General features: G+C 33.7%; 1 protein-coding gene across 4 annotated transcripts in view; it reads left to right on the top strand.

Moving 5' to 3' along the window:
• Positions 1-14,999, top strand: part of LOC138318115 (sodium/calcium exchanger 2-like) — a 69,889-nt gene extending 54,890 nt beyond the window's left edge. For all 4 annotated transcript variants that reach the window (XM_069260226.1, XM_069260227.1, XM_069260224.1 and 1 more), the window contains 4 exons: positions 6,351-6,450; positions 8,714-8,824; positions 9,455-9,613; positions 10,058-14,999. In XM_069260226.1, coding sequence (XP_069116327.1) covers positions 6,351-6,450; positions 8,714-8,824; positions 9,455-9,613; positions 10,058-10,428 — 741 coding nt within the window. In that variant the 3' untranslated portion in view covers positions 10,429-14,999. The remainder of the gene's footprint in view (positions 1-6,350; positions 6,451-8,713; positions 8,825-9,454; positions 9,614-10,057) is intronic.
• Positions 15,000-17,936: the final 2,937 nt, after the last annotated feature.

The following is a 17,936-nucleotide window of genomic DNA, read 5'->3' as shown; positions in this document are numbered from 1 at the left end:
TTTTTTTTATATACAGTATAACTAGAAACAAAGTGTCTGTCAGGGGATTCATGATTGGTCAATTTATCCTGTCTGTCTGTCAGGAGATTCATGATTGGTCAATTTATCTTGCCTGTCTATCAGGGAGTTATGATTGTTTAAAAGTTCACTCAGAGATTTGGTTTGTTGAAGTTATTGGACTGACCCCAACAATGTCAGTTAAGTATTGGCAAAGGGAGGACTACACAAAAGTTCAGGAAATAATCAAAAGTTATTTTGGTCTGTAAAAATTTTTAATAGACGGGAATCACGATTCCATTTCAAAATGGAAAATTTTATCAAAGGTTCACAGGCATTTTCTATTTTAGTATTGTTAGATATGATAATGATAGATATCATGTTGGAGGTCAAAGGTTATTGTATTCCCAGAGTTAATTGAAACTACAACAAGATAAGATAATAAGTATACATAATTATGCAGGTTTTTAAAGCAACCTTGTAATTAGGAGAGAGAATAATCATCTGTTTTGTATTCATTATGCCTTTGTTTCATGTGATACTGATATAGCTGTTTTTTATCTGCACCCTAAAAAATGATATCACTGTCAGATTGCTTTTAAGGATTGAAGCCTGCACCCGAGACATTAATATGACTTTCAGATCATCATCACCTGTGTTTTAACAGACTTCGCATCTTTTGATCTCTGTAATGAAGAAACAGATCATTTTCTTGATGCTGATAGTGAGGTAAAGTGGCTGAAGCACTCTGCCAAGTAAGCCATAGGGTAGTTACTAATGTGCCAGACAGGTACTCTGTTAAAGTGTGACATTTTGGACTGTCTCCTGCCGAGCTTAAACATCTTTCTGATACCATCTCAGCTCAAGTTGAGAGCAGTAATGTGCTCCAGTATAGGACCGTGTGGAATGGGTTTTATTTGTTTGGATTTTGATGTACACAGATTGTAGGGAAGCTATTTTTATGATGCAATACAAGAGACATGGAGAGTGGTATAGCAACATGCATGGAGTGACTGGTAATGAATATGATGGGGAAAACGCATCAGAACTTGAGATGATGTAATATTTATAGGTAATATATATCCCATATCTGACTCGATGTTGAACTGGTGCTGCATCATGTTAAATGTTTCTATCTAGCTCTCTTCTGCACCAGATTAAGCTTCAGAAGGCTTACAGCTGGAATCTGCTCCAATCTTAATTCTATATTCCTATAAAGTAATCCTCCTGATTTGGTCAATGACAACTCCAGTTCACTGTGGTCATATGATGCATGATTCCAATAGTCTGCATTAACTGTTATATCAACTGAAGTCCAGGGTCAACAGTAAACAAGAGGTCAGTTAAAAGTGTTCCGACATATTACCACAAGCCATCAACCTCGATTTGATTTTGATTTTGAGCAGGCAGTTGCCAGGTAGTAATTGTAGACAATGGTTTGTCTCATGGTACTCTGGTTTTCCTCCGCCTCTTTAAAGCTAGCTTTTCACTAAATGACCATGGCTGTTAACATGACCTAATTGACAAAAACAAATAAAAACTTTAGTCCATAGCATTTCAATGTAATTAACCTCAGAAGTCCCAAGAGATGGTTCTGTAGAAGCTATGGTAAAATCTTCTGGCATAGGATTACGGTAGATTTTAACAATAACAATCGCTCAACTAGTCTGGCCTAGACAACAACAGGTAATTCTTTTAAATATGCAGGAGAAAGGTATGTGTGCTGTGAGTTGGGGGAGTTTTACTGTCAACTCTGGCTTATAACCTTGTCTGACATTAAATATTCACCAGTGGATATATATATATAGACGGTGTAGGAGTAGATTGATGGCTCATTACAGTCTAATTCTAGTGTAAGGTAACACCGGTAGTCTGCCTTACTACAGGCCTGTGAATCATATACCTGTACTACATGTTTATGTATTCATAGCATAGCATTAAGTTCATAAGCGTTGAAAAATTAGAAATATAATTAGTGTGTACCAAAACACAGAAAATTGTTGTATTTTTGTCCTACTATATAATGAAAGACTATGATTCATGTCAATCACATTCTTCTATAGATGATAATGTTAATGTGAATCAATTAAGTTTCCGAGTTGTGTAAGTAAGTTTATGTAAAAATAAAAAGTAAACAGTAAAACAGGGTTATATTGAATTCTGGGTACCATCAAAATTACTTGATTGTAATCATAGTTCTTTATTCATTTTACAAACACCATATCTGAATCTTGTTGGGGAATCAATAGTACTTTGAATAACCACAAATTTATTGTAAGTGTGGTCAGTATAAATGTGTTTTAAACTGCATCTAATGTAATATGTTGTAAAATATTATTGAATATTAGAAAGAGAAATTTAAAAAAAATGGATGAAGTTAATGAATTTTAATAAGTTTTCTTTTTTTTTAATGTGTGTTGAAGAAAACACATTAATTCTACTCTGGCCATATACATTTTGCACAATACCATGTACGTTTTTCTTTTGATGACTGTTAAACTGCACAAGATTGCAAGCCATTCATCTTACTTCAGGGGTTTTATACAAAGATATAGGTCATTTGTCTCATTATTTTTTTTTTGTGTTGCCAATAAAATATGCAAAGATCATGAATTATAGTAAAAAAATGGAACATGATATAACATAAGGTTCTCGAATTATGAATATTACTCTGTGCCAGCTCAGAAATTCCTCTAGCAATCTTAATTCTGACCTATTTCGCGATCATTTGAGAGATTCTCCAATTTGTTCTTTTGGCCTTGGTGATGAAACAGCCGAACACTATCTTTTCATATGTCCTTTATTTAATGAACAAAGATCATCACTCAGAACCAAAATACATAATTCTAATATTCCCCACTCGCATTTCAACACAAAAACTTTACTGAGTGGATGTGACAATTGTGATGAAGAAAAAAATACATATTTATTGCAATGCATATAAGAAAAATTATGTATCTGAAACTAAAAGATTTTTTTTTTAGATTTTTCTACTATGATAGGTTGGGGAGATACAGTAATAATCATATTATTCATTATGTAATGTTAAATGTTTTAATATTTTGTTGATAATTGTACTATACCGGATTTGTTTGGAGATGGCTAATATAGGCTTTGCCTGTTGCCAAATCCATTTGCATATTATTTGCAATAAAATTTGTTGAAAAGAAAATTATAGTCAAGTCTATATTGTTTAGTGTAGAGTGATAGATGGAATCTCAGCAGCCAGTGGCATATGCACCTTAAAACCAAGGGCAAGAGGTCAAAACGTATAGAACAACTATTGTATATTAAAAAACAATTTGTCAAACTTTTTCATGATTTTCATTTTATTGGTGTTTTATCTTTGTGGAACCTTTAGAAAAACCATAATTAAGAAAATAGCAAATGCCAGACAATGATGGGCTGTGAAGGTAAGGGGACAGACCACCTGATTCCTATAAATGCTTTGTCACCTCTGTTACACTGGGTCCAATGTATCTCAGTAAATGTCACCAACAGATAATTCTATTTCAAACACTAACTCTGATTCCAACACCATACCTTGTACCTGTCGTCTGCAATTAGATGCCTTGAGCTTCAGCTGACAATTCAGATGTGAATGACTCTTTGATATGCATGCAATATTAAATTGGGCTTTATCATGAAATTAATTAAGCATCGGCACATAATTTTAAAGATAAAAAATTCTTAAAGAAAAAGAAACATTTCAAATGACAAATGGATACATGAAATCTTCATCTAAGGTTATGAGTAGACTGGCCACCATACAGACCTCATCTGAATCAGCTTAACTTTAATAATGGATTATCTCTCCCCATAGATTTAAACTTCTCAAAGAAGCTATTACAAAGCTCAATTCCATTGATAATTTAGAAATCGACCTTGAGACTTGTGTCCAGTGTAAATATGTAGGCCAACCCAGCTGAGCTACATTGCAGGCGCCTAAAATATTGAATGAAGCTTCCATGGAAATCTCCAATACAATATACCTGGTTCAATATTCTGTTGTTTGGTGAGTTTATGGTCATGAGTATGTGTTAATGTCTATAAAACATCAAAGACAGATGAGAATGAAGCTGTATGGATTGGTCATAGTGGCTCTGATAGATCCGCCATTGAGTGACATAGTTTGGGCATTGTTTGAGGAGCTTGACATTTAGTAAATAATTCCCTGTGTTAGGCATACATAGTGTTTACCGTATGATGATTGCATACACGTATTTAGAGATGTATGTCAGGTGGACATTTATCTCAACAAATGAAGAGTCAATATGTTTATCTAAATTCTACAAATATGAAATCTGTGTAGAGTTTTTAATGTCAACAGTAATCTATTATAGTTATGGTCTATTGTCCTAAGACCCTGGTGAAATATTGACTCAGGAGTAAGGAGTTTTACTGCAGCCATCTGATGATTTCTGTGTTAAAAAGCTTCAGCAGACTGGGTTTTAGACTTCTATTTCTCCCCTTCCCCCTAGCATTTTGTATAATCAAAATACCATGGGTATAGTAGTACAGGGAGTAGTGACAGAAGTAAATACATAATGAAAAACCTGTCATATACATAGCACCAATGTAATCAATTTTACCATTACAAACTGAGATGGACAGCCAATAACTGATCAAATAGAGGATTGATTATATATGTTTACAAAACAAGAGCAGTTTGCAAGGTTGTATTGATCTTAAACTGAACCTTTTTTACTATAGCTCCAATGGAATCAGGCATCTTATTACTACCAAGTATTTCCGTGCTTTTCTAAGGTGTTCCAGGCTTCTCCACGGTTCTCCGTGCTTTCTACAATGTTTTAACTACCAAAATTTCTACGAGGATATCCATGCTTTGCCGAGGATTTCCGAGAATTTTAACCTTGTAAATCCTCGGATCAGTCTGCTGGGCTTCTACAAGGATATTGTTGAACAAAAATTCTGAGCTTTTTCCAAGGTTTCAGTGGGGAAAAACACGGAAAAGATTGTCTCAATACTCCGAGCTTCTAATTCCAAGGTTTTTTTTCATGGTTTTCCAAGGTGTAAAACCTTGGAAAACCCTAGAAATCCTTGGAAAATCTGTGGCCGGGTAGGACTACCAAGTATGTGCAGATATCATGAAGTAACCCTGATTTCTGTTGGAAACACGACACATCACAGCCAACCTCTTCTGCTAAAATTTCCCTTAAATGTCAGTTACACCAATCCTAATGAAATACCAGTTGATGCATTACAGAATAAATTCCTGCAAGTAAAAGAACCAATACACCCTAGAGCAACTTTATCTGTGTTTATGGTGAAGTTGTATGGCTTTAGAACAAACTGACGACAACACAAATGTTGTTACAGAAAAATAACACAACAGAACAATTAAATTTTTTCACATCATACATTTGAGCTTGTAAGAATATATCTGACACATTGAGAGTGGCAGTAAATCAATAGTCCCTTGATTAAATTGCAAATATAAAATGTTGAAATTAAAAAACCTTCAATCTATACATTCAGTATACAAAAATTTTCCATGATATTGATTTATCTACAATGCCCATATAACAAAAAAAAAATGAAAGGAGAGAAGGAAATGGACAAAGGAAATTGCCTTTTGTACATTAATAATTTGAGACATCTTAATGTGATGTCAGTTTGTTAAGACGTTGTGCTCCCCAATCTATAGTAGTATCGTTCCTTGATCAAGATGGATTTCTTATTTTGTAGCTAATTTACAATTGTACTAGTGTGGGTTGTACAAAAATTAACTGCTCTTCTGAAGAAGCTAGGCTTTAGCATCTATTTCCCCGGCCAAGACATTTTGTTTATAGTTTATGATAAGCTTTCTTTATTTTGAGGAATGGGATGTTGTTCCATTGTTAGTGTGATATCATCAGGCAGAATGTCGGTATTCTGTGTCTTCAGAGAGATTACACTATAAAACAAGGAGAGAGAGAGTTACAGCTATCACAAGAAGACACATTGCATATAACTACGTTATAGTTCCATTATAAGTGTGATAGCATCAGACTGAATGTACCACATGTACTTGTATCTTCAGTAGTAGGTTCCAGTGATATTACACTATAAAACAAGGAGAGAGAGTTACAGCTATCACAAGAAGACACATTATATTTATAATACAGTATTCCATAACACACATCGAACATCAGTTCATACAGGGGAGTATATCTTTTATTGTCAAAAACTGTTATGGTCATGAATGATGTTAATACATATTAAGCAAAACAAAAGCCAATACAAACACCAAACAAAACACATTTTTCTTGTTTCTTTATTTATGAAAAAAAGAAGGATTTATTGTCTTGCAACACCAGGATTCCTTTCACTTTTGTTGTTTTCCTTTACAGAATGTGGTCGATAAGCTGTTGAAGAAGGCTAATGTTTCCCTGGTTGTCGGAACTTCCTCCTGGAGGGAGCAGTTTGTTGAGGCTATCACAGTCAGTGCTGGTAAGTATATATCTCTAGTGTTAAAAGAGTCATGTGTGACACATAGCCTCAAATAGATACCCACTATATCTGATTTGATAAAGAACCAAATTAAACTCTTCATCCTATTCAATTATTTGACCAATTATAATGATGCTTTTTGATGCTGTGAAACAGCAATCATAGGTACGCTAAGCAAGCCTGAGCACATAAAAAAAAACAATAATTACAATCCATGATGAAAATTAAATGCTGTTTTGTTACTTTCACACCCTAATTGAAGGTATAATATAATAAAACACATATGTACAATAATTGTCACAACGATAATCAATGTTTACAATTATGCAATCAGTGATGTTTTCCAATGTTTACTTTTGATCTTGGTTCAGATGTTGTGTATTCCCGAAAATCACATACAACGCCTTCTTAATTTATTCCTCTTCAGTAGATTTTCTTAGTTTATCTATCTAGTTGAATGGTACAAAATTGATGCTATAAATGATGATTAATTATATTTGTTTTAATTATTTATACAAAAAAAAAAGATTTAGATGTGTTTGCAAAAGTCTTTTATTTGGTTGACATTGCGAACTATATCTGATGAAATTACTATGCTCTCTTCCATCTAGAGATGTGAAAGCTTGAGTTGCCTCCCTTTAAACGTCATATTGCTATTAGGCCTTTCATTGCAGGAATTTATTATTTATAGCTACCTTTTAATTATAATCTAAGATCAAATCAAACAAATACATATAGAAATTATATATGAGGTGTCAATCTCTAGTCAACATTAATTCCATCTTTCTTTTTTTCTGAAAACATGTACGGCCGTAACACTGCTATATCTGATGAATGAAATTACTATTCTCTCTTCCATCTAGAGATGTGAAAGCTCGAGGTGCCTCCTTTTAAACGTCACTACTTTTAGGCCTAACATTCATATCTACATATATATATATTACCGTAGTGAAAGTGCATTGTATAGCACTTGGTGTTAGAATTGTTCAAGCTGTGTTTATACCAACATACACAACATATTTGCAACAATGTTTCATAACATCAAAGGATTGTTGTAATAGGTAACCAAATGATGACTGTTTATTTGACAAAAGAATCTAGCCATGATTTATAAGTCACATGCAAGCACCCATGTTAGTCTTTCTAACAAGGAAATCACTACATAATCTGGAAATCACAATATTTCTGTTGATACTAAATGGATATTAATTAACTTATTTTCTTTTCTTTTATAGAGACATTGATGAAATTGATAATTTCAGTAATTAATATGTGTATATAGAATTGATTAATTACTTACATGTATTAAACGAAAATGGCACTCAGATTTTTACCAGATTTATTGGTTTAATAAATCTGCTTATTTCAGAAATAAGAAATTTTAATATATAAAATATATTTCAATCATTTCAGGAAAAAAAACCCTATTTAGCTTATGGTGGTTGAATCAAGTTTAATTATAATAAAATAATAAATATCTTTTGTGTAACTCCAAAATTCAACATTGTACATTATATAAATACAATGCTCTACAACATGTTAACTAAATTTAATATAAATGATAAACCAATTCTTTTATTGCTTTGTTAAAGTCTTTCATTCACAGCATCTATGAGTGGCCTTAATTGGCACTTTGATTAAGTCTCTCAATTAATTACTTTAAAAAGGCACTGGATTTATATTTGACTATAAAAAAGGCACTGGATTTATATTTGACTATAAAAAAGGCACTGGATTTATATTTTACCATAAAAAAGGCACTGGATTTATATTTGACTATAAAAAAGGCACTGGATTTATATTTTACCATAAAAAAGGCACTGGATTTATAGTTGACTTTAAAAAAGGCACTGGATTTATATTTGACTATAAAAAAAGGCACTGGATTTATATTTGACTATAAAAAAGGCACTGGATTTATATTTGACTATAAAAAAGGCACTGGATTTATATTTTACCATAAAAAAGGCACTGGATTTATATTTGACTTTAAAAAAGGCACTGGATTTATATTTGACTATAAAAAAAGGCACTGGATTTATATTTGACTATAAAAAGGCACTGGATTTATATTTGACTATAAAAAAGGCACTGGATTTATATTTGACTATAGGTCAAGGTTATACATTTTAACAAACAAGGATGTTGGCACTAAATTGGTTGCTACATTCTTTAACCTTGGAGACTTAGAAGTCTGTATGATATTCTGACTTTGTCTGTGTACAGGTGAGGTGTATGATATTCTGACTTTGTCTGTGTACAGGTGAGGATGATGATGAAGAAGCCGAGGAGAAATTGCCGTCATGTATGGATTATGTTATGCACTTCCTCACTCTGTTCTGGAAACTTCTCTTTGCTTTTGTACCACCAACAGGTGAGAAACAATGGGAGATGTTCTTCTATTGTCAAAGTCTTATTTCATATTGAATGGAACAATGGCTCAAATTCAGACCTGAAAGTTATGTTCCTGCAATTCTGCTAGATGAAGACCCATGTATTAGATATAATATTACATAACAGGGATCAGACTCATATTTCATATATATACATAAATATGTACTGGTAGTGAATCAGCTTACAGAAAAAAATGACTGCTTCAAGGTCTAGATCATATTGATATCAACTGCTATACACATATTTTTGTAACATGATGTACATTGTACTTCATCAGACAAAATGTAATTGCTTTATGGTTGGTGGTTGAAATTGATATACAATGAAGTTTGGTCATGTTGCTTTTACTTAACTTATTCACCATGAAGAGGTTCGATACATGCCTAGCCTGTAATTTCATTCATTTATATGTGTTTTTATACATGTATAATAAAATTTGTTGAAATAAACTCAATCACCCCTAAAGACCCATGCATCTTGACAATTCTGATTCAGAGGCTGGAACAGTTCATTATGAAATTACAGTTTTCACTGATAATATAAATAATTATAGAAGTGGTTAAGAGGTGAGATTCTTTAGGACTAACTTTGGTTTATTTGTGAATTTTAGATTACTTTGGTGGCTGGGCCTGTTTCACTGTGTCTATTATCATGATTGGTTTACTGACTGGACTTATTGGAGATCTGGCTTCCAGCTTCGGCTGTACTATTGGACTTAAAGATGCTGTCACCGCTATCTCCTTTGTTGCTCTTGGAACCAGTATTCCAGGTAATATTACTGAGACATATGTCCACTTTCAGTAGCCTAGTTAATACATGTATATAGTTTATTTTGTGGGAAAGCACATTGGGGAGACGGACATATGGTCAAGGGGAGGTAACTCTTATCAATTGTCCAACCTAAATGGAACTGCCGTGCCTAATTGCATCACAAAATACAATTATAATGTCAGATTAAATATATGTACTGATCATCAAAGTTAAAAGGCCCAAGATAAATGTTTGAATATGGTTGAGCATCACTATATCAAGAGAACATTAGCATGTATACAATGTAGTAGATACAAATTGTCAGCTGTTTTCTATATACAAGATTTACCATTTTTTACCAAGTTCATGCAGCCGCCTAAACTTACTTTTTGGTGAGCTTTACAATATATAGTTGTGTAATTCTTCAGTGATGATAGTGACCAGTGCTTTGTCTCTATTCCAGATACCTTTGCTAGTAAGGTCGCAGCTATTAACGATGAATATGCCGACTCATCCATCGGTAACGTGACAGGAAGTAATGCTGTCAATGTGTTCCTCGGTATTGGTCTTGCCTGGTCCATGGCAGCCATCTACCACACATCAAATGGCAACACCTTCAACGTAGTGCCGGGTACACTGGCTATGTCAGTCACAGTGTTCTGTATTGAGGCTGTCATCACTGTTATTATCATCTTGATTCGCCGTAAGTTTGGTGGAGAACTCGGAGGACCTGTCCGTGAGAAATACTTAACCTCCCTGTTCTTGTTTGGATTGTGGCTAATTTACATTGTTATTTCTTCCTTAGTCAGTTATTGTTATATTCCTGGATTTTAAATACGTATTTCTAAACATGACAATACACACCAACCAGCTGAATGTCTTTAAGCTTGGGTAGGTGCCAGTCCACAGGGCCAAGGCTTGGTGGAGGACTGGGGCCTGTGATGCATCAAAGTTATGCAGATTTTCAGTTCAGATTGCTGAAGAGAACGAACGTCATGCCAGGGACATGGAAAGTAGTGTCGGTGATGAGGTATGGACACCACTAAAAGGACAACAGCACGAGAATCGCAGACGGTGATGATGGCAGTACTACAGCATGCCAGTGGTGACTTGTGTGATATGACGCAGGTGTAGCGTCTTTTTGAATGAGTGGTTTAGAACAAGTGTGTCTATATGTTGATGTAATTAGAATGGTGGTATGTAACAGTATTAACTCATTTTAAATATCATACATTCAACTGGTGTTCAATTTTTAGGATTCATGTAATTCCAAATTTTTGTCTTCATTGGTAATTTATAGGAAATTGATAAATTACTGAAAATAGAATGGAATTCCAATATGCTTTTTTGAGAGACAATTATAATTAGCTGCTAATAGAATTGGCTGTACAAATATCTAGCAATAAAAGATCTTGATTTAGTTAATTTATATTTAATTTGCTTGTCTAAGAAGCAACAAATTTATATGAAAAATTAATCAGGGGATTTAGGTTCTGTGTTGGAATTTGATATGAAATTTGAACAAATGTCCATCTTGTGTGTCAATAAATTGACGCTGAGTGATTTGTCTCAAAAATAACTTGAAGATTGCTTCATCTCAATTGATGTTGATATTGATCAAATTGCTCAGAATCCTAATTCAATATTTCCATCCAGTGTTTGTTGAGAGATGAATGCAAGATTTTGTTTATTTATTTAATTTTAAATCAAGTATTTTATATATCAACTGAAGCAAAGCTTCATATGGCCAGGTTACCTTTACAAATACCGATATTTAAAATATGTTGATAAAAAAATTATCCATGATATCATTGAAAAGATCTTTGTGGATAAAATAGGAATATAAAAAGGGGCAGATGTAAAGATAATTCTATATGTAAGGTATAATGATTGGGTATCATATCCCATTGATTTGACCCACTTACCAAATTACTTACATTATTCATTAGCAATTTTACTGACGTTTTCCATATCAGTTCATTAAAATGATTCTAACCATCTGTACAGCAAGCATTTGCTAGAAATAAAAATGAGAAAGTAGGTGATTACAACACAAAACATCAGAATAATATTAGATACTTCAAAAAGATTGAGATGAAAATCTGAATTACAACAATGTATTTACTATTAATGCATTTCAAGGAGTAAGAAATCAAATATTCATTTATATATCAGTGTATAATCAAAGTCCTCATCTTAACACATCTGTCTCTAGCATTGAGGTCATAGGTTACCCCATATTTCACAAGCATTTTATGTTTCGCCATTTTACATGACTTAGGTTTTCAGTGTGTGTTTTTGTTGAGGTGATAAGAGGTCATTGTTGATTCTATTGAGGAAACAAAAGTCAACAAAGGTTTATTTGTGTCTCAGGAGCCAATAGAATCTCTAGTGTTAATGTATATAAACAAACTGTTTTTTGTATATAGTTTGATCTCCCTGCTCCATTTTGCACTTGTGTGAACAGATTAAACTGTTACACACGGTGATTTGTGATAACTCATTGCTCCTAAATCCTGTCATAGCTTATAGTGTACAAGGAATGTTTTTAGAGTTGGTGATGAAATAATTTATTTGTAGTAAAAACAGGAAAACTCATTAAAAATATGACTTACTGTCCATGTATACAAAGAATGTCCGTGATGTTTTGCAAAAGAATTTGTTAGAGCAGCACTGAGAACTATACTGTTCCGTGCTTCTTAACGACCTAGAGTGTATTTTAACATGTTTTTTCTTTTCTTTTTTTATATATTCTGGTGAAGAAATATGTTATTGTTCACGACATGAAAATTGCAAATAAGTGAAAAATTTATTTATACATTGTTTGTTGATAAATCTGTGTTAGTGTCTTATTTAATTAATGAGTGTGTGATTACCGTAGTTATCAGTTATAGCACACTGTAGTTTGTTATCAGGACGGGACGTTACCTTCAATAATACAGCAATCTCATCCAAGGCGGGTGATTTTAAGTATTGTTGTACAACATTTAATGTTTACTTTGCAGAAATTGCAACATGAAATTGTTATTGAGAGCTTTAAAATGTATATATATTATCATAATCTTGTTAAAAATTTGTCAGTAATTTGTTGGAGCAATCTCCGTTGAATGTTCGGGGTCTGCTGTTAATTTTTGTTGATATTATCATCAACAAAATGAGCACAAAATTTAGCTAATATTTACAAAATTTCTTCGATTTTAACTTCTTCTTTGTGAAACTTTTTATTAAAACCTAGATTAAGAAATAAGCTTTCTAATAATTAGCAAATTCTATATATACGCATAGATCATCTTGCTCTAAACTATTTAATTATAGAACTTTTTGTAGTGTAATTCTGAACTAGGATAACTAATTAAAATGTTAATCATGTACTCATAATGTGATTATTTATTACAGCTATTGCTTAGCATTTAATGTAATATACATTTAGGTAAACTTCAATTACGCATTGTATTCGAGATAAATTGAATCAAATTTTTTGTCCAATATTATGTTTGGAATTTTACTGAAGTCTGTTTTATATGGACTCTGTAAAAACTAAACCAAATACAACATGCAAGTTAATGACATTTTCTGAGTATATGTCACCTTATGAATATATATGTCACAGTGAAGGATCTTTTAGGCATAAACATGTTGGTCAGTAGGGGACCTATCTTGACTTTTTATCCTGAATCATGCGACTGTGTATTACCCAACCTTACTAACCAATGGTTGTTACATTCCTTTTCCATCAAACATCTTTGTATATAGTCTTCCTTAATCCATCAAACATCTGTGTATATAAAGTCCATATGATTTTCTCCTTTGTATCAATTGTGATGAATTATGATTATTGTCCCCCTATTCCCCCGTTAATGATTTTAATTAAACAAATTGTCCATAATTTTAATCATTTACACAGTACATATTGAGAATGTTTGAAGGTTAAGGTAGGCCTCTTAGCAGTCCTTTAGCTATGCAGATTGTAATACTTGTTTAAAAGAGATTACTTATAACTGTAAATACTCTATTTAGAATTCTATTTGTGTTGGTACGACATGTTTCTAGATAAGTTTAGGCACGTTTTTCAAAGCCCCATAGTTGCATTCCCAGCGTTCTGTTTTTAAGGTGACTTTCTGTCGGGGCTTCTACCAGAACTGGTATTCTAATGTATGCTGAATTTTACTGCTCTATTCACATACAAGCAGTTTTATGATTTGACATCCAGTGAATATTCAAATCTATTATCATACTTTGCAAGGATTGGTGAAGTCTTCAATTTTATATTTTACACAATTCAAACAATGGTTTATAATAATAATTTGACATATTTTCAGCATACTTTATTTTACCACGTACTATTTTATTGTGCTAAATTTATTAGTACTGATTCACCAGTAAATGTTCAATATTCTCTGCAGATTTTTTCATGTTCAATAACAAGTCTATATTATAGTGTATTCAGGTCCATAACTTCGACCAGAAGTTAATCATGACCACATTAAAACTATACTGAACATGATCTATATACAGGGTGCCTGATGTCCTGACATTATATACTTTAGTGCTATAGTAACATAGCACCGTCTCAGAAATCCACTTGTCAGGGCAGCACCCAGAATAAAACAGACAATCCCATGTAATATTACTTTGATCACTTTATTGAACAAGGTTCAATCACCTAATTGTTTTGGGCAGTATCATTTAGATTTCATTGTGTGTCTTGCCAGTTTTCTTTTACACAGTTTGTTTGTTATTTTAACTATTAACTGAAATTACAATGATGACTAGTTGGTCAGTGTTCTAACCATTTTTTTTTATGAAAAAGTTATTTGCTCATGGAAAGAATCTTTTACTGATGATGGGATTTTATTACTTCTAATATTTTAGAAATGAAATATAAATGATATTGCCCATTCAATTAGGTATGAAAGTGGTGTTATACAAGAGACAAATATTGACTTGTAAATGTGTCAAAATGGGACCATACCCTTAACTTGGTAAGTCCATCTTTTCATGAGCAAATAAAAGCTCATTATGATGAATACAAAAGATAACTCATGGTATATGAGCAAATTAAAGTATTAGGGATTTACAGACATGGCCAATGTAAACCTAAATCAATCTGCTACTGAATATTTTCTATACTGCTAATTTTCGGCTTTCGCTGGTGCCATTGCTATGATATTTATACATAAGTTCCAGATGTTACCTCATTGATGCTTTCTTCTCACTTTTATGTTTAGCATGGTTTGGACTATTTTGAACACGACTACACTCTAGAGAGTAACATGAAACCTTTTGGTATTCCCATTCCACAACTGTTTATTTTCCACGTTAGATATTGTGGTGTTTCTTATGACTTGATTGTGGAAATTGATTTGAATTTGGTTGTCATTTCAATAAAGGGTTGAAGAAACTTATACACGTTGTTTTCTATTGATTTGGGAATGGGAACGTTGTATTGGTATATTGGGAAAATGCTTTCATTCTAGTCATTTTTATTATGACTGGATAGTCTCCGACCTACTGAAAACAGGGCTGGACTAGGCCCTCTCAAAGCTCTCTAATTTTGTAACCAAGACATTTATTAATACTTTGATCGCGATGATCGGCCGATATTCTAGGATAGGGGGTGATCAGGAGTACACCGCTGGTTTTGGACATTTGTCCGACACCGGTCAAAATATTTGTCACACATCATTTACATAAAAAGAATAATGAGGAAAAACCGGTATAAAGCTAGTAAAATTAATAATCGGAAATAAAAGAAAAAAAATCAAAATCATTTCTATGGAATATATATTTAGCCACTATAGGGCCTTCTTCAGTCCAAAATAACACTAACACAACGTGTTTGTCTACATGTTTACATCTATAGTGCCTTTGGTACATAAAAAGCCGTGTCTGTTTCCAAAAAGATTTTTTTCGGGGCTGGCGAGGCAGTGAATACCGACCGAACATCAAATGCTAACCGGCCGATTATCATATGTCTGGGCGATAATCGGTCAAATGTCGGGTGGTGTGATTACAGATCGATTCCCGGCCGAATATCGGACGATACTCAAACGATGTGCGAGGTTAAATCAAAGGGACACTGGAGAGATTTTAACTTCGAGTTAAAAACTCTTCGGGTACCTCCCCGATGCTGCCTGAGAGCCCCGGCCACCGGTGGTCATGTCGGGTGTCCGGCCGGGGACCAGATGAAAATAGATAAAAATCATGCCAGGAGTACATCCTAAGCCTCATCGGAAGGGGTTGTGACCAAAGCATTATGCTTGGGTCACAGTGATCGGTCGATATCCGGGCATAGGAGGTAACCTTGAGTACACCGCTGGTTTTGGCCATTTTCCCTACATCCGGACAATACCGGTAAAATGTGTCGCACATCATTTACAGATAAAGGAGGCCGTGCGGGTAATCGTACGGCGCCTGTTTCCAAAGATATTTGTTGGGGGGACAGGCAACGAAGCAGTGAATACCGACCGAGCATCTCATACTAATCGGCCGATCATCATAAGATGTCCAGGCGATAACCGGCCTATTCACCGGACATCGTACGAACATCTTACGGATAATGAACGATAGTTGTACCAGGCCCGACCGAATCTCGGGCGGTGTGATTGCCACTCGATTCCCGACCGGATATCGGACTATACTTAAACGATGCGTGAAGGATATGTGGACGGTTATGGAAATCTACGGGACACAGGAGGTGAAAACTCTAAGCTTCCCTAAAATGTATGCTGCTTGGGAGCCCCGGCCATGTCTGGTGCCCGGTCGGGAACCGAGCTAAAACCAGTCAAACCTGTCTATAACGACCACTGAAGGGGAGACAGAAAAACGGTCACTATAGACAGGTTGCCTTTATAGATAGGTTGGGGCTTTCGGGCCAACCAGCGAGTCCGTATATCATGATATTAGGCAAACAATTTTTTTAAAAGCCTAATAATATAGGCAGGTTTAGCGGACTAAGCATTGTTATGCCTTATTGCTATATTTTTTGAAACGTGTACAAAGATCAAACTCTTTCATGGGATTTGATGAAAACGTGCAATTATTCAAAGGTAAAATAGCAACAATAACACAACAAACATGCATACAAATCAAAATATTTGAAAAGCCATACATGAAATGTTCAAAGAGAGATAACTCCGACATCAAACAACAACCGCAACATTGGTCAATGGCAGACTTAGCGCCATTTGAACCTGGTTGTAGAATGCCAGCGCTTTGTAATAGATTTCAAGATGATAGCTAATCAACAAGTGTAGTGTGGTAATATTTCACATCAGCATAGACTTTGATGAAAGGTAATACGAGCATATACATGTAATTGGTAAATATTGTACAATTATCGACCTATATCCAGGTGGATACGGTGATAGTCCAGTAAAGACAGGGTGTTACCCCAAAATAATTGCAATATAATTTTTTTCTTTCATACAGATCTGACTTTGTTTTATACAAGAAAAAAAGTCGCAACAAATAAGAATTTGGGAAAGTGTTTTTCTTGACCCCAAAAAATTAGAAAAATAGGGATATTTGCATAATTTGCCAACTTTGAAGCCAAATATAAACTTACGTGGTTATCATGAGATACTAGAAAATTAATGTATGGCAAGAATAAGGACAGCACATATTGCCAAAAACATAAGTTGAAATCAACACAGGGAAAAAGTATGACAGCATGAAAATTGCATAATTATGTCCTTGCAACAGCCAAATATGCTTTTGTTGGATTGTTAAGATAAAAAAATTGTTATTATCAACAATACCATTGAAACTCATTTTGGTGGGATTTTTTTTTAAATAAAACTTGTTGATTAAAGGCTTCAAAAGTAAATCATTTTACATTCACTACCTGAGATAACATGGTTGCTCAAAATTGGTCTTTTGGCCTTTTCCAAGAACATTTTGAAGTCCAAATTGAATAATATGTCTTTTTCATTCAAGAATTATTCAATAAGTACCGTCTCAAATGTTTAGATAGTTATTAATTAAGATTCTATGAAGGCTATACTCACCTTAAAGAGACTACTATATCAAGATATCTCCAAATATAAAAGACGTGAGGTCGATTAAATTATCATTTAGTGCCAATTTGACTAAGCGTCTCTAATTGGCTAAGTCCTTAAGTTGAAATGTCAAAAATGTGAATATCTATTTTGTGACTAATCAGATTGCAAAATCCTTTCGCAGATATTACCACCATAATGGAGTGCTCTTTATAAAGTGAGATTGAAGTTTCTTTTTGATCAAATATTTTCATAGGTCAGTTTTTCATTTTTCCATTATGGAACTTGATGGGTGTCATATAATTTTCAATGAGATTAAGGAATAAAATAAAAGTTCAAGTT

This window comes from Argopecten irradians, chromosome 3, assembly GCF_041381155.1.
Source record: "Argopecten irradians isolate NY chromosome 3, Ai_NY, whole genome shotgun sequence".
Taxonomy (NCBI): domain Eukaryota; kingdom Metazoa; phylum Mollusca; class Bivalvia; order Pectinida; family Pectinidae; genus Argopecten; species Argopecten irradians.
Note: the sequence above shows the minus strand (reverse complement) of the source record. Positions and strands in the feature narration are given on the sequence as shown.